Source organism: Gigantopelta aegis, chromosome 8, assembly GCF_016097555.1.
Source record: "Gigantopelta aegis isolate Gae_Host chromosome 8, Gae_host_genome, whole genome shotgun sequence".
Classification (NCBI taxonomy): Eukaryota; Metazoa; Mollusca; class Gastropoda; order Neomphalida; family Peltospiridae; genus Gigantopelta; species Gigantopelta aegis.
In genome coordinates, this window is record NC_054706.1 from 74208373 (window position 1) to 74232886 (window position 24514).

Below are 24514 nucleotides of genomic sequence, written 5' to 3' on the forward strand. Positions count from 1 at the left end.
ACACAATTGGATTTATTCTGGTAGACAACAGATAAAAAGTCTGTTTGTTTTGTAACTAATGACACCACTAGAGCACATTGATTTATTAACCAGATCGGCTATTGGGTGTCAAACATCTGGTCATTTTGGTAAACAATTGATGACCCACAAATTGTATACAAGGGTGAGAGTTTGTGTTAGGGTTACGATTAGGGAGAGGGTTTAGCATGCAAGACTGAAGCAAGCAGCCGACGTTGAACAGTGAGCTTGTCTGTGATCGCGCGTTGTTCAGGGTTTGGTGGAACCTTTTGGAATCGGTTTGGAGGGTGCGATTTACCAGTCTCATTATTGTCGAATAATGACATCAAAGCCGTTGTGCTATGGCGTGTTCATTTAAGCCTAATATGCATGCCAAATGTGCGTTCACGCTATCACTGTGTGATCTATGGGTGGGTTTTCATTGGACTTATTTTATACCATATTTGCAACACGTGCAACTCGCCTTGGAATACTTTTTCTGTGTGGAAATACTGAATTTCAAATTTTGCTAGATTTCTTTATTTCAAGTGTTTTGAAAGCAGATTGGGCCGTTTTAATACAGCATTAGAAATGGTCTCCTAACTGTTTCCATACATTATTATATGTTTTCTGTGATAAACTCACACATGTATATACATACTCTAAAACAATTTATAATTGTAGACAGAAAACCCCATGTTCAGATCTCTGTAACAGCAGTAATTAGTGATACCCCCTCAAAACATAGTTAAGTTAAGACCATTAGAAAAGAAATGTAAAATTAAATGATTAAGAAATAATAATTAAAAAAAAAAAAAATATTTGTGGAGCATAGGCTATCTTGATTATTTGTTCTGTGAATCGGTTACATTCCAGATGGACATTGCTGTAATAACATTTCTTAGGAAAATCAACTGGTTTTAACAATGTTTATTTACTACATGGATATAGTGATTACAAGTATGTTGTTCACTGAATGCATGTAGTTTTAATCCAGCAACTACACTAGTAATGGTGATCTTTTTCATTATTTTGTTATTTTCATGTTTTACATTTACAATGACTTAGATATTATACTTCCCAAATTAAAATGTCCTAAAACACTAAAATTAGAATGAAAACTAATAAATACTAAGCTGAAAAAATCTACTATAGATTCTTAAAGAAAATCAAACCATTATTTGGATTTTAACATTTTTATTCTACACACACAATAAATGTACGTAACAAGACAAAGAAGTTAGACATGACAATATACCAATAGTCGTGTAGTTAATAGTATAATAAAATACAAGTGTATATAGAGTAAAGTTGGTGAGCACTTTCATGTTTGACAAAAGGAAAATAAAATCACAGTAGATGACTTGTAGAACAGATCTGAGACAAAACAATTGGTGGCAGTATGTAATGCAAATTACTAACAAGTCACTTCCAATTATCTGCATACACAGTAGAGATCAAATCACTCAAATATAAATGTCAATTTTGTAACTTGAAATATGTTTTTGTTGAGCCAAAGGATCAACTAGCTGAAATGTTAGCAAAGCATTCCAGTTAGAATTCCACATATGGATGTAGTGAACATATTGTGTGAAGCAATGGTCTGACCTTAAAATTTAAATATAATCCAAAATACAGGAATGTAAACTTAATACAGACATGGTGACAGTTTTGATTATCATAAAGATAACATTGAGCAAATAAAAGGAGACCGGTGGGAGACAATAATCATCAATTGAAATGAATAAACATTTTCTTAAATAACATTGAACTTTTAAAACATTTAATATATATATATATTCTACATGTTTTATATATTTCATTTATAAATAAAACTGATATACATATATATATATCTACGTATAGTTTGATTTTGTAGACTAATTCTAAAATTGTCATTTACATTTTTCTTTTTACACCCAAATAGATTACACTAATTATACAAATAAATCGGTCCCCATTTTCGTCAATAAATGAATAATAGTTAGAGGACGAGAAACAATACTTTATCGGCGTATAAAGGTAGTGTCGCACGAGACAAAGGTGAGTCGTTAGCCGAGCGTTTTCTCGTGCGACACTACCTTTATACGTCGATAAAGTATTGTTACTCATCCTCTAACTGTCTTAGAGCAGAGCCAAAATCTCGTGCAGCAATACCGCTTATAAAGTGAATGTCTGAAGTACTTTATCGGGATATAAATGTACTTCACGTGACCAAATATGAAGCTCCCATTGGACTAGAAATTCAACTGTGCTCTAACAACTTGATAAAAGAAATCACAAGAGTTATAAATATTAATACACAATTGTGAGACTTATTGGTCCTCTAAAAAAATCCCTGATTTTATCCACATACTGAATATATATACATATATATATATATTTATATTAATTATTAATGAAATTTTATAGGAAGGAAAATAATAAGTAAAGTGTTCACAAACTGTACATTTTACCTCATCAGCTAAAACAATATGTAATAATAACAATGTAACACAATAAATTTAAGTTCAATACAATATTTCCCCCCTAGTATTTTATAACCCAAACAGTTTGGAGATTTTATACTCACAGTAAAACCATAAATTGTTTGATCATTTAGTTGATAATATTTGAAAAATATACCAATAAATATTAATTTTAAATATGCTACAAATCTCGTTTAGAGCTAAAAATATGGTTTCACAAATCAAAATAAAGCCTTTATAAAAAGCAGCATTTTTGTAACAAAAACAATATTTCTTTGCAAACTTTTCCAATATAAATTAGCTTACAGCAGACATAATGACTCAATGAACATTCAAAATAATTATTTTACATGAACACAAGTTGGGATAAAATAATATGACTAGATAATACTGACAACAGCAATAAAGAATTTTAGTATATTATTTTGAAAATTTTGCTGGAAATGACACAAGTATACATGTAATTTTATGCATATAGAAACCAAACAAAATACTTTGTATGAATGCTTATTAAAAGCTATCATAAAACGGATTTCTAAATAGACAAAAGAATGGATTCTTAAGTTTTATTCTTAATCAGTAATAAATTAATGCCTCCAAAAACAAAACAAAAAAGTGTAGATAACAAATATGTAAAAGTATCACAACATTTATAACATTAAAAGTTTGTTAACAATTGTGTTGGAATTATTACAGTAAAGTCAATTTTGCATGTTAGTTTTCTTCCCATTAACAGGACTTGTATTTGAAAATCAATCGGAATCTATCCAGTATTTCATTTAAACCTCAATGACTTCTCCCCAAAATTGAGCGATTATTGTGGAATGATAAAGTAAACTTTTCCAATGATTTCATACTTAAAAATCACTAAAATCTTGTACCCCAAATCAAGCAGTATATTATTCCCATATGTATCAAGTTTATACATGTGTCCTAATGGATTAATATATACATGTATATAACTTTCATAATATTCCGTGACTGAAAAATTCCAATTATTATCATTTTGACTTTTTGATTTTTATAATTAAGATGAAAATTTCATTCAAAACATTTTATATTTTAGAAAAACTATTAATAATATAAACTAACAAATATTTGTAATCTAAGTACGCTTAACAAATACAAATATAGAAGAAAACAAAACCATAGTTCTCAAAATCGAACTAACACAAAATGAACACATCAGATTAAGTGATTAATAAATTGTAAACTGATTTAAATTGATTTGGAACATACCTGTGAATATAAATACACCATTAACAAAACAGATCTTGATATGCCTAAAAGTATGTAGTAAATTTAAAAAATAAAATGTTTATTTCATGGAATTTATCAATATGATAAAACAAGTGAAAGAAATATTGGAATTTTAACATTGATTGTAATAAGTGTTCTGTTTTTACAATATCATAAAGATGTTTTTGCAAAAAAAATTATTTATTAGAAGTTGTAGTATATACTATTTCTATATTAATTATGATGTTTACAATGTAAACATTACAATAACACAATTGCACACTGAACAAGAATCACAAAGAAAAACAAAACCAACCATCATCCATCTTTTCGCTGTTGAATTAAACAACTAATGTTAACAAAACCTCCCAATACAGGATCCCTGCAACAAACTCTGATGAATATGGTGCAACACCTTTCTATCCAATCCCTGCTTAAAAAGTTACATTAATGCAAAGCTAAAACTGAATTTTGCTGACAAAATTATGGTGAACTCTTTCAGAACTCGGAAAAAATCATAAACAATCCAATGAACCATTATGAATTCACTGGCTAGCACTTTCAAGAAAACTGCAAAACACCAGATGTTTAGCATAAGTCACAGGGAGAAGGGTAATGCATTATTGAACAGATCACCAAAATATAGCTCATCACAAATCTCTTGATTATAATAATACCAAACAGCCATCTATATATCACAGTTCTTTCAATTGGTACTGCACTCATTGGACCTGTAAAAAATAAATCTATTGTCCGTTGTTCAGCACCAAACCTATTTCCCTCAGAGAACAGCATCAGTATTTTCTTTACCATCACCTCACGGGGAAAATCAAATTCATGTTATCACTGCCGTAACAAAACAATACACAGGCTACTGGTACCAGTAAACACAAGACAAAACTGACCTCTTTAAACAGTTATTACAGAGGAAAGATTTTTCTTCACTATTTCACCTTCCCCCATCAATACGAATGTATCCTCATCCTCAACCAGTGACACCCATAGGACATTTTTCAAACACAACAACTTTCCAAATGTTGGAAAACGTTAATGGATACCATTTTGTCACTTGTCAAGGGCATAAAGAAGGACAAAATGGGTAATTTTGAAAAACAGTTTTGCAAACATTGAAAGAAATTGATATGGATTTTGTCATCAATATCAAATTTCAAAGCTATCGAAAGATGCATCTTCTATTACATCTAGTTTTGAATACGTTTAGGATTGGGAGTGGGATGGGGGTCGAGTGAAGGAAGAGTGCATACAAACACCTCAGTTCAGACCTAACCTTCAAATGAAATAAGTGATGCCAGCTTTTTTTTAATAACATGTCACTTTTACCCTCTAATTTGAAATACCATTACAGAGTTTAACACTGACCCAATACATTATTACCAATTTGGGCAGAAAACCTGTAGCCAAATTCAAGTTTTTGTTAGCCTATGAAAAAATATATAATTGAACTGTTTAATGATGGTATTTGTTTGATTATTTAATGAACTTTTTGGCAATTTAATAATGAAAACTATTTGCCAAATTTGCATTTTCCAAATTAATGATACATGTAGTTAATGTTAGCAATACTTTTGATTGAAAAAGAAAACAGTTTACAAAGTGCCATGTATATATTTTTCTACTCAAGTAGATCACAAATACAAAATACTACTATCCAGAACCAGTGAGATCATGAATTAAAATGACAAATAATAAACGGATTTACAAATGATCCAATGTATAACAATAATATATTTGATTATCATATATGCAATCTACTTTATCCATCATAACTTATGCCAATGTCAACTACAGCTTTTAACAATGTAAAACCTGAGATCTTAAAAAACAACCCTGTTATTATAATTATGTTAAAATGACAAATACAGTTGGAATTTCCATTGCTAATTTGGTGCTTATTTTATTTAAACTACATATTTTAGTGTCCTTTAGCTTTGTGTTTTTCAGTGTATCAAAAAAAGAATATTAACTCGAACAATTATTTAGATTTTTCAACATAAATGATAAACATCTAGCTTATGACTGTGTCAGATCAAAAATAAAACACACTGTAGTCTTTAACACGTTTAAAAAATAAAACTTCGGCAGTACAACAAACTATTTTAATTCCTGTAAACATAAAATAATTCAATATTTTATAAAAAAATATATTTGAACCTTTTAATTATGATATTAACAGTTGTTAAAAGACAACAAGATTGCTGTTAGTGTTGGTGGTCAGTTAAACAGAGAAATGTGCACTTAATCTTAATCATGACAAAAGTCTTCTAAGTTCTATTCCATTTTTCTTTTGTTTCAAGCCCATTATACCATTTCATGTGTAGTTGCCATAAAAACCTGTTACTGAAAATTGCTGGATAGTGAAAACAAAGTAAGAATTTGAAAAAATAAATAATAAAAATGTGTGCACATATTTTCTGCCTCAATTATACTAACATTCATATGAGGGGAATATGTCATTGCTTTCTACAGACTCTTTAACAAAGAGTTGATAAATGCAAACCGTATAAGCATTGATATTCAAAACAATCTTATTAGAATCATTTTGACAAATTATTAATTAGTATAGTTTTAATGTGATTTCTAAAATGATTATTATTCTATACTGCAATAACCAACTATAATTTTTTTTTAAATTTTGATATAGGCCCCTGTAACAATAAAAATTTATTGAACAACTTTATAAAATTCCCCAGTGGGCAAGTTCATTGTAGTCTGATGTCATAGTAATATTAATGTTAATATTTGCTAATTGTAAAACCACAAAAATACTCAGGAAAACATTGACACATCATACCTAATCACCCCTTGATTTTACTACCAAAAATTCCACTGTTCAAGTTGCATTATCAAAGTAGAAATTTACTTGTTTAAATAATTATGTATTTAGTTACATATTATATCATATATACATGTAAAATGAACTCATAGGAAATGTTTCTTAAAACATTAATTACACCAACATTATTACAACTAAGTAATTAACTGATGGGAGTATTCAATAAATAATCTATTCGTTAATAATATTAATGGGTGACACATTGATTTTAATGTGTAATTTCAGAAAGAGAAAATGCCATAATATTACAACTGTAACTACATATCTGGCACGATTACAGTTTTAATTTTTTTTAAATTTTGTTTTATACAGATATCATCATTTTTGTTTTTTAAATTTGCATATGTTATGTTAAAGTATATTTATGCAACTTTGATATTGCTTAGTAACCAAGTTTTTTTAAGGTAGTGAAGAGTGGTGAAAAGGTTATGTATTCCTGATTATTGATTGTTTCGCTGCTCTTGGTCCATTAAGTAGATGAGTTCCTGCAGACTTTCATCACTGAGACGCTGGCGTAGCATGGACTTCAACAAGGTGAGATCGTACTGCTCCTGGAATTAATAACAACAACAACAACATAATGTTGGGAACTGCCATCACATTTTAATAAAAGGTACAAGGTGCTGCCAGAGATAAAATTAGTTTTGTTTAACAACACCACTAGAGCACACCGATTTATTAATCACGGCTATTTGATGTCAAACATTTGGTAATTCTGACTCGTATTCATCAGAGGAAACCTGCTACATTTTTCCATTAGCAGCATGGATCTTTTATATGCACTTTTTCACAAATAGGAAAGCACATACCACGACCGTTGATCACTTGTGGTGCACTGGTTGGAATGAGAAACCCATTCAGTTGAATGGATCAACCGAGGTTGTTCGATCATGTGATACAAGCACGTCAAAGCGTGCACTCAACCGACTGAGCTAAATCCCGCCCCAGGTGCTGCCAGAGGGTAGAGACCTAATAAAAAAAACTAAATACTTCTTACAAAAGATTATTTGCTACTAGTGGAAAAATGTGGCAGGTTTCCTCTAAGACTATGCCCAAATTAGCAAATGTCTGACATCAATGTGACCTAGTGGTGTTGTTAAATAGAAATTTTTTAACTTTAACTTTTAAAAAAGATAAAAGGATTTAATAGGGTTCCATCAGAAACATAGATTCTACCAGAAAGTGAAAAAACATGATATATTTTTTTTTTTTAGTGGTTAACTCTTGCTAAAAGACAAAGAAGTGTTGCCACAGTTGGGAGGCATAACAAAAATATTTATGATTAACTCCTTGATGAAAAATAGGAGCTGCTGCAGATGTGGTGAGGCATGATAGACCGGCCTCGGTGGTGTCGTGGTTAAGCCATCGGACATAAGACTGGTAGGTACTGGGTTTGCAGCCCAGTACCGGCTCCCACCCAGAGCAAGTTTTAACGACTCAAAAGGTAGGTGTAAGACCACTACACCCTCTTCTCTCTCACTAACCACTAACCCACTGTCCTGGACATACAGCCCAGATAGCTGAGGTGTGTGTGCCCAGGACAGCGTGCTTGACCCTTAATTGGATATAAGCACGAAAATAAGTAAAATGAAATGAGGCCTGATAAAGAAGGCAAAAAGATTTGTTCTGGTTACCTCATCCTGATAAACCATGTTTCGCATCACCTCCATCAGTTGGGAACAGTCAACATCCATCTTGGGTTTGGCTTCATCGTCTGGGACCATCTCAAAGTTGAGGATATGAGCCTCAACAAGTGGCATGTTCTCTTGAAGGTTGTTGTTCTCCACGACAACACATTTTGACATCGGGTGGTAGCCAGGGGCAGTGATCTTGACCTTGTAGAAGCCATCGACAAGAAGACGGTAGTAGTCGCCATTGGCATCTAAATATTATAAAAATATAAATCATTCTAGTAATAAATGTGTTTTCTCTTTGATATTCAGCATGTGGTTCAGCAGCTGTTAAGTGGACATGTTTTTAACAACTATTATCAGGGCTGTAGACTGCACCAAAGCTGAGGTGACCAATGGTGTGCCCAACATCAGCAAACCTACATTACAGGCCAATGTGGGGGTCCGGGTCAGTCGACCCCCAACCCAACTGGTGACTTTTTTTTTCAATCTTCGTCAATTCTTCGTGCCTTCATGTAAGGCACTTTGTGCCTCACCATAAGCCTAAACAACCCTCCCCCTCTCAAAATCCTGGCTACAGGCCTGCATTAAGTACAAACATGCTGACCTTAAATCAATTGAATGTTAAGAATAAAATAACTTGAAATGCATTTCTGACTATGTACAACTCTTTATCAGCTATTATTAATATTACTGCATTACGGTTATGGTTGCTTTATTAACGTGCCTATATCCAAAAAGAGGTTCAGGCATGTTTACTGCATTAAAAAGACTTTGGTGCACTCAAAACAGACAAAACGCATTGTGTGTCCAAATTATTGTGATGAAAAGTTCTGATTATATATATAAATCATAAATGATAATCAAATGATTGCTAGGTTTCATTATTAGCATATATTTTCAACACAGAGAACCTTATATACAGATAAATACAAAGTGATAATATCATATCATTTTGTTTAGTCATGATGTTCAGAACATATAAAAATACACAAGTGTAATTATTTTGTGTGTTTCCATATAACTGTAAAGAAAGTGAACAGTGCATGCAAGAGACAGTCCCTGTGATTAATGTTCAAACAGGAGAAATGATGTACGTACTAGAGATAACATCATGAGGGATGTAAACTTCCTTTCCAGTTGACATGTTGTACAGTTTCACTTCTGCCCCAGGAACTGCCTTTCCATCGTTGTCCTTCACAACACCCTTTACACCAATATGGCTCTAAAAGTAACAAATGTTTGAACACATATTTTCAAACTGCAACAAAACAATTTAAACACTATTCAGCTTGACCAAAATAGTCAACATTTACACACACAAAAACACACACACACACACACACACACACACGCAAAAAACCACAAAAAACTTTTATACCTTTTTTAAACTGGTCACAAACACAGCTAACATGTGTTAGTGTACCTATTATTATGGTAATCAGAAGCTTGGGTGATACCAAGATATTTCAACTGACAGCAAGTGTGGAGCACGGCCATAACAAGCATTCCGACACCAAAAGGGAAATACTGCAGCTTCACCATTAATCTCAGCCAGTGCACACGACTAGTATATAAAAGGCCATGGTATGTGCTATCTGTGGTATGGTGCATATAAAATATCCATTGCTACTAATGGAATAATAATGTAGTTAGTTTCCACTCTAAGACTCAGAATTACTAAATGTTTAACATCCAATAGCCGATGATAAATAAATCAATGTGCTCAAGTGGTGGTGTTAAACAGAACAAACTTTAACTTTTACCATCTCATTATCATCATTTGTCATGTCCTAACAAAAACATGTTTGTCTCTGTATTATGTGTGTGTGTGTCTGTGTGTGTGTATGTGTCTGTGTGTGTGTGTGTCTATGTGTGTGTGTGTGTATATATGTGTGTGTGTGTGGATGTGTATGTCTGTGTATGTATGTGGGTGTGTGCATGTGTATGTATGTGGGTGTGTGCATGTGTGTGTGCATGCATGTGTGTGTGTGTGTGTGTGTGTGTGAATTCTTATGATAAACTGAAAAATGCAGTTTAATTAATGAAATGCACCACTGGCATTTCTCATAAAATAGTTATCTGGTTTAATTTTCAGATGCGGATTAATTCATTCTACATAGACAAACTTAAGCTTTTATTTTATCCTTGAACATTCTAAATGACATCAGACTGACAAGAGAAGGTTCCATAAACATTAATTTATATTGTTCATCAAACTGTGACCTTCATTTCCAGACGAGCTGACTATATCTCACATACCTCTATCATGAAGGCCAGGAGGGCAGGCTTATTGTCTTCCCAGTACATCTCGAGCTCTGAGGCAGGGGGAAACTTGTCACATCCAAGTTCCAGGGTGATTTCAAAACAGTTTGTCTCCAGATAGTTGTAGTCCTGCATTCCTAGAAAAACAGAAAACAGCCTTTTTCGTAACTGAATTCCTAGAACAAAAAACCCTAGCCAGGATTATCTACAAGTCAATATGTTTATAAAGCTGGGTTTAAACTTGGGTCACGTTATTATGTCTTAATTGTCTTCAGGTCTTGACTCCCATATCAGTTTAAGATCTAACCTCTAATGCTTTTTACAGAGTCAAACTTCATGACAGAACAAGACCCTGAAACTCCAAACTCCTCAATTGAACAGACAAGTTATACAGAACATATGTTGTGTAAAATTAAAAAATATAAATTAAACTATATATTAAGTAATTATATAAAAAAGCCCCGATACAATTCAATTGCTATTCACCAAGTGAATGATTGTTCTTTAGTTTACCATAATAAGATGAAATATATCCTAAAACATATGGCTCAGGATATATCTGATTAAGAATATAGTTTAATACCAGTATGTTATGGAGCTTCTGAAATTATATCCCCCCCCCCCCATAAGTCCCCTCCCCCCACCTCCATACAATGTCATCTCTATCAAGAGTGAACTATTGTCAGGGCTTCTAGAATTTAAAAAAAATCCATTAGCCATGAGATCAGTGATTTTAAAAATTTACTAGCCATGATTAAAAATGTAGTAGCCCTACTTTACTTTAAGTTAATACAATTTTACTAAATAATAGTAATAATCAGATATGTCACTTAAAGAGGGAGATAGAGCTTAAAAACACTAACATTGAGATGTGTGTGTTGGGGTGGGGGGCAGGATATTCGTATTTACAAAATAGACTTAACTGCAACATTTGTTTTTCACTAGCCATCAGGCATGGCAATAGTAGTTATTTACTAGCCCAACTTTGAATATCACTAGCCATGGGAGTGGGGCTACCATAATCTAGAAGCCCTGTTTGGCATGGCAATAATAGTTATTTACTAGCCCAACTTTGAATATCACTAGCCATGGGAGTGGGGCTACCATAATCTAGAAGCCTCGTCTGGCATGGCAATAGTAGATATTTACTAGCCCAACTTTGAATATCACTAGCCATGGGAGTGGGGCTATCATAATCTAGAAGCCCTGTCTGGCATGGCAATAGTAGGTATTTACTAGCCATGGGAGTGGGGCTATCATAATCTAGAAGCCCTGTTTGGCATGGCAATAGTAGTTATTTACTAGCCCAACTTTGAATATCACTAGCCATGGGAGTGGGGCTACCATAATCTAGAAACCCTGCTTGCTCTATTTGGAAATGTACCTCCGGGAACAGAGTACCACGCTCCACCATTAGTTATTCCTCCTTGTTTAGCAAACTGATCATCGCCAGTCATGTCACATGGTTTGGTGCTTGGTGTAGCCATTTTGGTATGGAAGAAAGCATAGCTTTCTGCTAGATACCTGTAACATATACAAAGAACATGTCATTTATGCAGCACAGCAATTGATGTAGTTATTACAAGTACACTATATACAGATGTATTTTACAAATAAACCTGAGATGTACTCCTACAAACACAAGCTATAGTTGCTGTTATGGTCTATCAGAATGTTCTAAACTCCAATTAGGTTAAATTTCCCTCAAAACTGGATCCTCTATAAACTGGAATTCCCTAAAAACTGGATATTTTTCAAGATACATTTTTAAAATAAAGAACCTCTTTAAACCAGATACCCTTTAAAACCAGACTTTTTATCTTAATTGGTCCTGGGTATGTCCTGTAAAGAGGAGTTTCAATGTATATACATTTTAAAGTTTAAGCATTTAGTTCTGTACATACACTTCATGTAACTAGAGCAGATTGATTAATTAATCATCATGGATATAAAACAATTGATAATTCTATCATAGTCTTCAGAGGAAAGTGGAACCCATACGTCAACAAGTGTATATTCCTGGGCCTTTCTGCTGTGAATCACGTCGTACAAACCTGAAAGTTGAGACATCAGGAGATTCTGAATACTCCTGGTCCTTTCCGCTGTGTGTCATGTCGTAATAACCTGAAAGTGAAGTCCTGGTCCTTTCTACTGGGAGTCACGTCGTACTAACCTGAAAGTGAAGTCCTCCTGGTCCTTTCTACTGGGAGTCACGTCATACTAACCTGAAAGTGAAGTCCTCCTGGTCCTTTCTATTTTGAGTCACGTCGTACTAACCTGAAAGTCGAGTCGTCAGGAGATTCAGAATACTCCTGGGCCTTTCCGCTGTGAGTCACGTCGTACGGGTAGTTAGCGACCAGATCCCCTCCGTGCAGGTTGGCAGACAGGACAAACGGAATCTGAGCAATCCATCGCATTACGGCAACCGTCTCGGGCTGCAGCTGTAAACAGAAAACATATTCCACATTCAATAAGCAATTAACGCAGACCAGTATTGATTTTTGTTAATGTACTTCATAAGAGTAACAAAAATACTATCTTAGTATTAAGTATGAAGACATGTTCTGCTGAATAATTCTAACCACTAATAGAATATGCTCTTAAAATTAAAAGCTTGTATTGGCATGGTTGTGGTCAATACAGACCAATGTGGGATTTTATAAATTAATGTACCCCATAGAGATACAAAAATATATTCTTAGTATTAAGTATTATAACATGTTCTGCTGAATAATATAACCACTAACAGAATGTGCTCTTAGAATTAAAAGCTTGTATTATCAGCATAGTTGTGGGAAAATTGCATTTTCTAATGATGACTCGCTTACGAAAACGGGTAGATTTTTAATATAAATTTTCACATTTTCACCATGGTAGTGAGCAAATGTCACCTTCTAAAGTATCATTTACAAAACCAGCTAGATATTAAATCCTATATTTTGAGCATCTATTAAAGATATGGTTTTTTTTAATAAAAACATCTAGATATTGCATATGAAATTTTACTTTTTCAATATGGCCGAGGAAAAAATATCATCTTCAAAGATACTACATTTTCTGCATGACAGTGCAAATTCCAACTTCTAAAGTTGACTGTTTATAAAAACAGCCGGATATTAAACATAAAAACTTACATTTTCAGCGTGGCTAAGGGCAAATTCCATCTTCTCCAGATGATTGTTTTTGCCCTTGTGATCCCGCTCATGCTGGTACATGATCATGTTGAGGTTTGGGAAGTTCCGGTTCAGGTCGACATTATTGGAGTTGTTTCTACCAATCAACCAGGTGGCCGTGCCATTATTTTTCTTTAAAAAATAAAATAATGTCATAATATCTCATTAAAATATATAGTTTTACAGCTGTATTCCCCCACCAAATCTCCTAAAATTATAAGACAATTCAGTTTTAATAAACTTGAATGTTTTCACTACTAAGTGTACAATAAATTGCTTTGATATGACAACTGTAAGACTATCACCATGTTTTATAATACTTTGTCACAGTGAATAGTGAGGAAAGTGTCACATTCATTTGATTTATATGATGTAAATTAGCACAGTTGCAATTCTGCATCAAAAAGATATCAAAGAATGGTGTATCAAAGGAAGAAAAATAATATACGTGATTAATGGTTAACAAACAAAACATATATTCAAGATTGTAATTTTAGTAAAAAAGGAAATCATCTGAACCAGGAGTTAAAAGTTGCATATTTTCTGATTACCTTCATTGCAGCGTATGCACTTTCCCACCCATCGGGGTTCATGGATGGCATGAGGTGGATGCGTGTGCTGTCCACCAGGAAGTGGACGAGTTTAACTCCCTTGAGGTAGCCGTCACACAGGTGGTCCATCAGCTTGAGTAGCAATTCGCGCCCCACCACCTCGTTACCATGCATGTTGGCCACATACTTGAACTCAGGCTCGCCTATAAGGGTACAAAGTGAAAAATTAATTAAACAAACTTCAACACATTTTAAGTATTGGTTGTATGACGTTGAACATATTGGGGACAAATTTTCAAAGCCTGTAACTACATACATTTACAATGCTTAAACACCTGTGTTTAAGAAAAACAGGTTTCATAAATTTGACTCATTGTGATTAAGGACCTTACAGATGATGAGAGAGGAAACCACCAATAAGGATTGATCCTAGACTGACTGCGCATCAGGCGAGCACTTTATCACTGGATTCTGTCCCGCACCACATACAAAATTTTAAAAAATCAGCCATGGTGATCAGTTCTTGGTAGTGATGATCAGATTAAGTTCTACAAGTACTACTTACTCTAATTATTTGACCAACTAATCAAGTACAGTTTTCATGACCAAGTACAAAAGAGAATTACTTCCCCTATATACTGATGGAAAGAAGTAAGGGGTCACATAAACAGTAAGAGCAACGACTGAATGCAACCAAAACCCTCATCCACAGTGTCAGGTAGTTAACCGTAACATTCAAGCTCGTATTACATCTTTGTATTTGATACAGACAATGCTTAGTAGTGAATTCAAATTAATCTACAACACAAAAGGTTCCTCTATTTTTTTCTGTCCGCATATTTCTGTTGTCCCTTATTTTTTTCTGTCCACATATTTCTGTTGTCCCTTATTTTTTTCTGTCCACTTATTTCTGTTGTCCCTTATTTTTTTCTGTCCACATATTTCTGTTGTCCCTTATTTTGTTCTGTCCACATATTTCTGTTGTCCCTTATTTTTTCTGTCCGCATATTTCTGTTGTCCTTGATGCATTAGTAAATTATTTTAGTAGAACATTGGCTAAATTAAATTGTTATTCAAAGATAGCAGCAATAAATTTATTTAATACACAAATAACATGTACCACTTTCATCCTAGAAATGACGGCCATATGCTACCAAATCAGAATAAGGTGAATACAACATATGGTGCACTGACAAAGTGCTCAACCAGCCAACCACAAATCTGTCAAACATAAATTGAATAATAAAGTAAAGTTTGTTTTATTTAACGACACCGCTAGAGCACATTGATTTTTTATCTTATCATTGGCTATTGGACGTCAAACATATGGTCATTCTGACACTGTTTTTAAAGGAAACCTGCTGTCGCCACATAGGCTACTCTTTTTACGACAGGCAGCAAGGGATCTTTTATTTGCGCTTCCCACAGGCAGGATAGCACAAACCATGGCCTTTGTTGAACCAGTTATGGATCACTGGTCGGTGCAAGTGGTTTACACCTACCCATTGAGCCTTGCGGAGCACTCACTCAGGGTTTGGAGTCGGTATCTCGATTAAAAATCCCATGCCTCGACTGGGATCCGAACCCAGTACCTACCAGCCTGTAGACCGATGGCCTGCCACGACGCCACCGAGGCCGGTAAATTGAATAATAAGTATTACGACTGTATTTTCTTTGTTCTTTCCTTCAAGGTGTACTACTTTAGAGAAAACAGAACACACTCTACCTAGAAAATGATGCTTTGTTTGTTTTGTTTAATAACACCACATATCACACATCCTCGAAAATCAAGATTTTATTTCTGAAAGTTAATATGATGCACATGGTTCTGATTGAAAAATTTCAGTTCTACTTCAAACACAGAACCCTAACTCTATTAATCATCTGCTATTGGATGTCAAACATTTGGAAAATTTGACTCGTAGTCTTCAGAGGCATGAATATACATGTATATAAATTTCAGGACTTCTAGAATGTTTTGAAAATCCACTAAGTCTTGGGATCAGTGATTTTAAAAATTTACTAGCCACAATTAAAAATCCACTAGCTAAGCCCTACTTTACTTTTAAGTTAAAACAATGTTACTAAATAACAGTAATAATAAAGAGGGAAGAGGGAGATAGAGCTTAAAAACACTAACATTGGGGGGTTGGGGTGGGGTCAGGATATTTATATTTACAAAATTGACTTAACTGCAACATTTGACGACAAAAAAATTCACTAGCCGTTGGGCATGGCAATAGCAGTTATTTACTAGCCCAACAATGAATATCACTAGCCATGGGAGTGGGGATACCATAATCTAGAAGCCCTGTTAAACATCTATTCTATTATATTTTACTTCACAAAGGCAAGACAAATGTAGCAAAATATACAACTATAAAATAATGCAATTAAAACAAAAGAAAAAACATCCCTGTTTTTACTGCCTGCAGCAGTTTTTCACACCAGTGCATTAATAGCATAACACACTTTAGGATGACAAAGTGTCACAGGTGTGTGGTATTTTTGTATCGTCTGTTACCTAATACAAATATTATTATATGCTGTTCAGTTTGAAACATATGGAAAACAACATATCACAAACCATAATGAAATATCAGGGTTTTATTTCTAAAATTTGATAAGACACCCATAGCTCAGACTTTGTAAAATGTATTGTCATTTTAAATATTAAATTCAGTTTAAAACATGAAAAACAACATATGTATCATATATCCTCAAAAATCAGGATTTTATTTCTGAAATTTAATATGATGCTCATGGTTCTGATTGTAAAATTTTATTTCTACTTCAAACACAAACTGAAAGGAAGGAAATGTTTTATTTAACGACACACTCAACACATTTTATTATGGTTAGGACAACACAGATATTGAGAGAGGAAACTTGCTGTCAACACTTCATGGGCTACTCTTTCTGATTAGCAGCAAGGGATCTTTTATATGCACCATCCCACAGACAGGATAACACATACCATGGCCTTTGATATACCAGTCGTGGTGCACTGACTGGAACGAGAAATAGCCCAATGAGCTCTCCAACAGGGATCGATTCCAGACCAACTGCGCATTAAGCGAGCACTGTACCACTGAGCTACGTCCTGCCCCAGAACAGCAACTGGTTAAGAGGCTTAGAATGAGTTTCCAGCCCAGATAATCCAGTGATCATAATTTGTGAATTCTTTAATGTTTGCAAGTCTTCAAAATGTTGAAAAGGAAAGCAGATGATAATTTAATTAGTTGAAAATGTTAGATCCTTGAGGCACCTGGGCATTGTTATGTATCTTGTGTGTATTTGTATTTATTTAAATTCAAATTGTGTTTTAACACATATAACAAACAAATTAAGCTAAAATTTACTTCCAAAATGAGAATAAAAAATGACATAGCCTTTTGAGAAATGATGTTGAATATTAGAGTGATAAAATAAGCCATTAAAACAAAGATGTATAGACCAGCGATTGACATTAATGCATCAGGCGTTAACATCTAGTTTTCTTTTATAGATTTGATAATAAAATGTCAACCTAATAAAAGTAAATCTTTTCAACAGACTGCACCCAATCCCAAAAGCAATCAGTTTAATTAAATTTTAGCTAAATCAATGTAAATAAAGTATACATTTTGTGATCGTTTGACTGTTTTAAGTAAAACAGTTGACATTTAACATTATTACTTGCAGACTAAAACAAAATGTCACAGCTAAACCAGAATCGGGCTAATCTGAGTGCGAGAGGGTACTCCCAATCAATTCAGTATATCAGGCTTCTGAGAAATGGCTATTTGCAGAAACCATTTATCGGTTATGCAAAAATAAATTCAAGTAATCCATTTTCTTTTTGCATAACCCGTTACGTCCATGTAAATAATGTCCTAAATGTAGTGTGCAAATGAAAAATAGCTTATACTAAATTAGATTTGCGTGAACAACACGTGAACGAAACGACTGTTCTCACAATTTTCAGAGGCCTGTACATCATATACTGAACAACAAAAGACATGCTGATCTTTTAATATAGTTTGTTTTCCATTAAATCAGATAATAGTATAATACATACACCGGCACCGGCGTATTTTGCTTTATAATAGTGTAAACGTGTGTAAATATAAAAGTGTGCCCCCCACCTCACTTTTTGGCACCTTCCTAGGTAATTATTTAAAAAAAAAAAAATTGCAAATAAACTGTCAAAATGAGCCTACAATGTTCATAAGACATTAATAATTTTAATGGGCACAGAAACTAATGGGATGTAAAATCAATAATATTATTATGAAATAAATTAAAGAAAACAAAATTGATGTTATGTTTCTTTTCTGGTTCACTATATTTAATCATTTAATCATTTCAGAATGCATAATGCATAATATTTAATCAATACAGAAATATCATATTAAATTGATCAACATACAATCAAGAAGTATACATCCTATTAAATCTGCAAGTACTAGCCCTTCTAATGCTTTAATAGGCCACTGCAGGATTGTCTTAAAGGTGGAGACCCTATAGTTTCGGTCTGTGAAAAGGGACACTAAGTTTACTTAATCTACAAACATGCAACACATCTGGATACGGTTATAACAAAGAGAAGCTAAAGTCTGTGATGTTTAAATTGGAAAATACTGTCTAAAAATAACTACAGCTTGTCCTGATAACCATTATTTCTGATGAGCGGGCATTTTTAGAAAAATGGATTTAGAGGTAATATAAAAAACCCTCGATGACCAGAATCACTTCAGGTGTATGAAAATGAATATTCTAAGTAATAAAATATAAATACTTCTATTTTAAATTCTAAAACCCCAGCTTTAATAGTGAAATTTCAGAAAATATGTTGTAGTATTTAAAAACTAGGATCTGTCACTTTAAAACTACATTCATATCATATTTCACTTAAATATATTTGCTTAAAAACAATATAAGTGTTAAAAAATAAGGGAATAACAAATAGTTAATAATAATTGTCAAAAATGGATCTGTTCCTGTTTTCTAATGTAATTCAATGTTTAGAAAACAATGTGGTATACCAAGTGATAGGTGGGGGGATACACCAGTGTTAGGAAAAAAAAAAAAATATGAAATGGGCACATGTACACAACCACTTTTCAATTCCTCTATCTTTAACAGTTGACTGTTGATGGAACTTATTCATTTTTAGATGGAACAATGTTTTTGGATGAAGATTTTTTAACCAATGCATGTTAATGTCCACACAGATTCTGAAATAGTGTACCAGGCCCAGAGAGAGAGAGAGAAAGTATGAAAGAGTGACAGTGACATTGAGATTGAAAGATAGAAGAGGGAAAACGTGTGTGCGCGCGTGCATGCACGTGTACGTGTGTGTGTACACGCATGTGTACGTGTGTGTGTGTGTGCACGTACGTGCACGTGTGTGTGTGTGTGTGTGTGTTACATGCAATTACATGTACTTAACTGGAATTTGTATATTAACTTCAAAAAAGGTTGAAAAACTCAACCCTCCCACTTGGATCTGCCCCTGTGTATGGAACTGAACTGTTACATGTATCTCCAAAGATAAGCTCACGTACTCGGTTTCTGACCTGACTGGTGTGTGTTACCTAATTACAACAACAACAACAGAGTCATGAATGACAATGTTAGCACCTCATTTTCACATCGTAATTACTAATTATACGAGACAGAATGATATACCAGCCTATGTTGGTGATAAGTCAGGAGACAGCACACAAATCATCTCCAACATTACAGGTACATTAGAGATACAGCGTGGGCTTAACAAAATCAATCTATTTCTCATTAGTCAGTTGACAGAGTATCTTTATTTAAGGAAATGAATCCCTTAAGTAGCAGTTTGAACACTTTGGAATTTCAGTGAAGTCAACAAGCTGTTGTCCTCCACTTTACCTGAACCCATGCTGACTAGACTGGGCAAATCATGCAAATTATAGTCCAAATTTCAGTGAAGTCAACAAGCCGCCCTCCTCCACTTTACCTGAACCCATGCTGACTAGACTGGGCAAATCATGCAAATTATAGTCCAAATTTCAGTGAAGTCAACAAGCCGCCCTCCTCCACTTTACCTGAATCCATGCTGACTAGACTGGGCAAATCATGCAAATTATAGTCCAAATTTTAGACCAGTTTTAAAACATTATTGGTTAACATTTGTTTTGTTTAACGACACCACTAGAGCAAATTGATTTATTAATCATCGGCTATTGGATGTTAAACATTTGGTAATTTTAACATATAGTCTTAGAGAAAACCTTCTGCATGTTTCCATTATTAGCAGCCAAGGAATATTTTATATATCTGCACTATCCCAAAGACAGGATAGTACATACCACAGCCTTTGATATACCAGTTGTGATGCACTGGCTGGAAGGTAAAACATTATTGGAAACTCTGTGGTATGTGATATTCTGTCTGTGAGATGGTGCATATAATATTATAAAACATTCCTTGCTACTAATGGAAAAATGTAGTGGGTTTCCTCTCTAAGATCATATGCCAGAATTACCAAAATTACCAAATGTTTGACATCAAAAAGCTGATGATTAATAAATCAATGTGCTCTAAAGGTGTCATTAACGAAAACAAAGTTTTTTTGTAAATTCTCAGTCGATAATATTTTCCTAGGTCCACCAAATAGCTATAGTTTAAAATGTGCTGACATGTCATTAAACAAACATTCCTTTCCTTTCTTAATTTAATCACCACTTACTAAACATGCAAGTTCGGGCTGGGATCATAATATGTTGTTAGTGTCAAAGCCAAAATATAACACCAAAATGTGACTGGTATATAATTCAAAGTTCTTGAAGTAGTAAAATTCGGAACTTAGACAACCATTAATTCAAACAAAGTATATTTATTTATTGTCAGTGTCTATACAATCTACATCTGTCATTAAAATACAGGCTGAAGTATTACTGCCGATAATTTGGGTGGGATAGCGTATAAGATAATGGCTACAGTTTAAATGCTGAACCCTCAATAACTGTTCTAATTTTAGAATTTATTATGTTACTAGTTACTGAAACAATATGGTTGGGAAAAGCACCATATGGAAGCCAAAATAAGGTGCATTCCACTCCCTATTCCAGCAAAATCATGTTTATACGACATTGTATAATTCTCAAATTCTTCTTCCCTTTAGTAATCAATATTGTTACTTTTTTTTTCTTTCTATTATCACCAAGTTATTTTTCAATTAAATGGCAAGAACAGCACCATGGACGATGGGAATAAGAATCAATATTACGCAGAGTTAAAAGTGTTCGCTCAATGGCTACGTCTCACCTGATTGGCCAATAAGATCTAATTTGGTCATTCACAGAAGATTACAGCTGACAGTATCGACAAGCAGGCAGGGAAAGAAAAAAACACCACTGCCAGTTGCTAGGGTTATGAACATGCTTTAGTAAAAATAAATATTCACGTTGTCATATATTACAATATACTGGAGAAACAATATTCAAATTATTTATGGTAATATATCAGTGAACATTTTGGTCAGTATCACTACATGATTCACTATACAAGTTTTCAGAGATTGCTACACAATTGTAAAACATTAAACAGTAGTTGCTAATCAATTTTCAATAGACTACAAATATTGATAATCAAGATTTTGGAAACAAAATATTTCCTGTATATGTGTGTTTCATTACTTTCAATCTGTGGGTTCGATCATAGGGCCCTTTCCAAAACAAAGTGGCACAGAAAATATATATATATATATATGTAACGTACGTACATACGTACGTATGTATGTATGTATATTTAAAGCACTAAGACTATTTTTCACTATTAGTGCCCAGTGATAGAAATAAACAGAATTTTTCGCTTGTCCATTTAAAAATCCATTTGTCCGCTAATATTTTCACTTGTCAAAATAATTAAGTGGTTTGTTTTATTCAAATTCAAAGACATTTTTGATTGCTTAAAATGAAATTGAGTTGAGCATTTTACTTGTCCACTGCAGGGAACATTTCGTTCAGTATAGTGTCGCAATTCGCTATGCAAGTTACTGAGTTGGCTACACAATTTTAAAACATTAAACAGTAGTTGCTAATCAATTTTTAATTGACTAGAAATATTTCTAATCAAGATTTAAAAACAAAATGTTCCTTGCACTGGACAACCACTGACATACATTTTGGTTGTCCGAACAGATGTTTACTTGTCAGGACAAACGGACAAGTGCTTATTTCAAACACTGGTGCCATGTTGTATTTGTATACAAGGTTTAATATCGCATATGAAATTTTATGAAAAATATGCCCCGGAAATGAATATAGTTGAGGAACAGACAGATGGATGAACAGACAATGCCATACTATGACCTGTTAAAGATGGGTGTAAAATCAACAGAGACAAACATACTGATGGCAATTAACAAAACAATTCATTATATTTTAATAGCTTTGATCATGTATCTGTTACAACTTCACAATTAAGCAAACACCAAATGGGTATCAAGTGCACCATTACATGATCAAATAAAGAACATCTTGAAAACACTTTTGATATAATACATCAGGTGCTTGTAAATAAAAATACTGGTCCACAAATGCTGCTTTGGCAACTGATAATTGATTACTAAATGCATAATTCACTGTATGTACATTCATCAGGGCTCACCCTGTACATTGCCAAATTAGCCAATTGCTAATTTTCATACAAAGTGGCTACAAAATGGAGTATTTGGCTGATAAAATATTCTTTAAATAAGTCACTTTTGAAATATTTTTTAAGGAAATTTATACTCTGCTTATCTGAAAATTGTCTAAACCCAAATTGTTTCCAGTGTGAGCCCTAATTCATGTAACTAAACGTTCAGTGACCAAGATATCACAGCAGTTACAATATTCAGGCTTTGCTTAGTACTTAGGGTAAACAATGGCCATAAACTGTATTCCCAATGATATTCCATTACTTTTAAAATAATTTTCCATGACTCTTTTCTTAATCTTTTTTTTTTCAAGGACTTACAACAGTTTATTTCTGTGATGTAGTTTAACCATTTGCATATATGCCTCTCAATTTTATTGTTAAATTTGTAACAAAATGTTATTTTAATATAACTCATTAGGTGTTTTTTTAACAGAACAAATATAACTTTGGATTTAAAAACTAACTGTGATTGTGAATAAATTTTGATATGCAGATGTCTCCTTTAAGTTTTATGTTGAACTTTAGATTAGATTACATGCACCAATTTTCTTATACATTTAAATTATTTAGGAGAAAAGGCTTTAAGTTAATTAAGTTATTAATTGAAAATAAATCTTAGTCAAACCATTTACTGCTACTAGTTTCCTGGCACGTGTCTCACAGTGTCATTAAACAAAACAAACTAACCTTTTTAATACTTAGGCAAAAAATGGCTTTAATTAAGTTACCTGGTGAGAAAAAAATATTTTAAAACAAATACTTTAGAAAATAATAAATGTCAGAAACTTGTTCAAAATCCCCAGTGCATTAAAAATTCTCTTAAAAATTTCAGGAATATGAAGTTTGGAATACTGGTAATTTTGATAATGACATTTATTTTCAAAAGTTCAATGGCTAATGAATTTAACATTTCCATGTTAAAAATGTATATTGGTAATATTAGTATTAACAGGCTATAAAAGTATACAGATCACTGGCGTAGGAAGGGGGAGGGGGACATGTGCCCACCTCTTTTCTTGATCCAGTAGAAGCAGCAATGGTTTATATATATCGTGTGTGCCCCTCTTTTTTGGCACCTTCCTACGCCATCTTAAGAATAAAAGTGTTATATAATAGTGCATCTCCAGTCCCACATCTACTAGTAATAGTAGTATGATCTACCCTTACTTAGTGACAGAGACAATTCCAACAAATTAAAATAATAAAAACCAAGAAAACACTAAGTATGACAATATCATACTACTCTTAATTCTTACCTATTTCATGGGTTCCTGGATTATCAGTAATTTCAATAACTGTCAGATTTCTATTTTGAGCAGTCGGTTCCGACAGATTGTAGATTCTGGTAATTTCTGGACATCTGCGATGGACATCGTACATAACGTCCAGCATTGCTTTGTAATCATGGTGAATAAACTCGAATCCAGAACATGCCGACAGCAGAACGAGGAAAATCGGTACTGATACCGACATTATAGGATATTTTTTCTGTTATTTGTCTTATGCAAGACGGAAGCAAATGTTGTCCCGATAAGACAAAAGTTCCCCGTGCTGCAAACCAAACAGTGAATGGTGACAGCGAATCTTTTAGTATAATTTATTCTACAGAGGTGGTTTGTTTACGAAGGCTTGACGTCAGAAGGAGATATCATTGCAATGTTTTCCTTTACAAATT

The 24514-nt window shown here is 33.4% G+C and overlaps 1 protein-coding gene across 1 annotated transcript; it reads right to left on the reverse strand.

Annotated features, from left to right (window-relative positions):
• Window positions 1-1177: 1177 nt before the first annotated feature.
• Window positions 1178-24453, reverse strand: LOC121378413 (carboxypeptidase E-like). Its single transcript, XM_041506575.1, has 9 exons — window positions 24096-24453; window positions 14179-14381; window positions 13589-13759; window positions 12732-12895; window positions 11839-11978; window positions 10452-10591; window positions 9291-9414; window positions 8193-8440; window positions 1178-7109 (listed from the first exon to the last, which is right to left on the reverse strand). The coding sequence occupies exons 1-9, from the start codon at window positions 24310-24312 to the stop codon at window positions 6999-7001; spliced, it is 1518 nt and encodes a 505-aa protein (XP_041362509.1). The 5' UTR covers window positions 24313-24453; the 3' UTR covers window positions 1178-6998.
• Window positions 24454-24514: the final 61 nt, after the last annotated feature.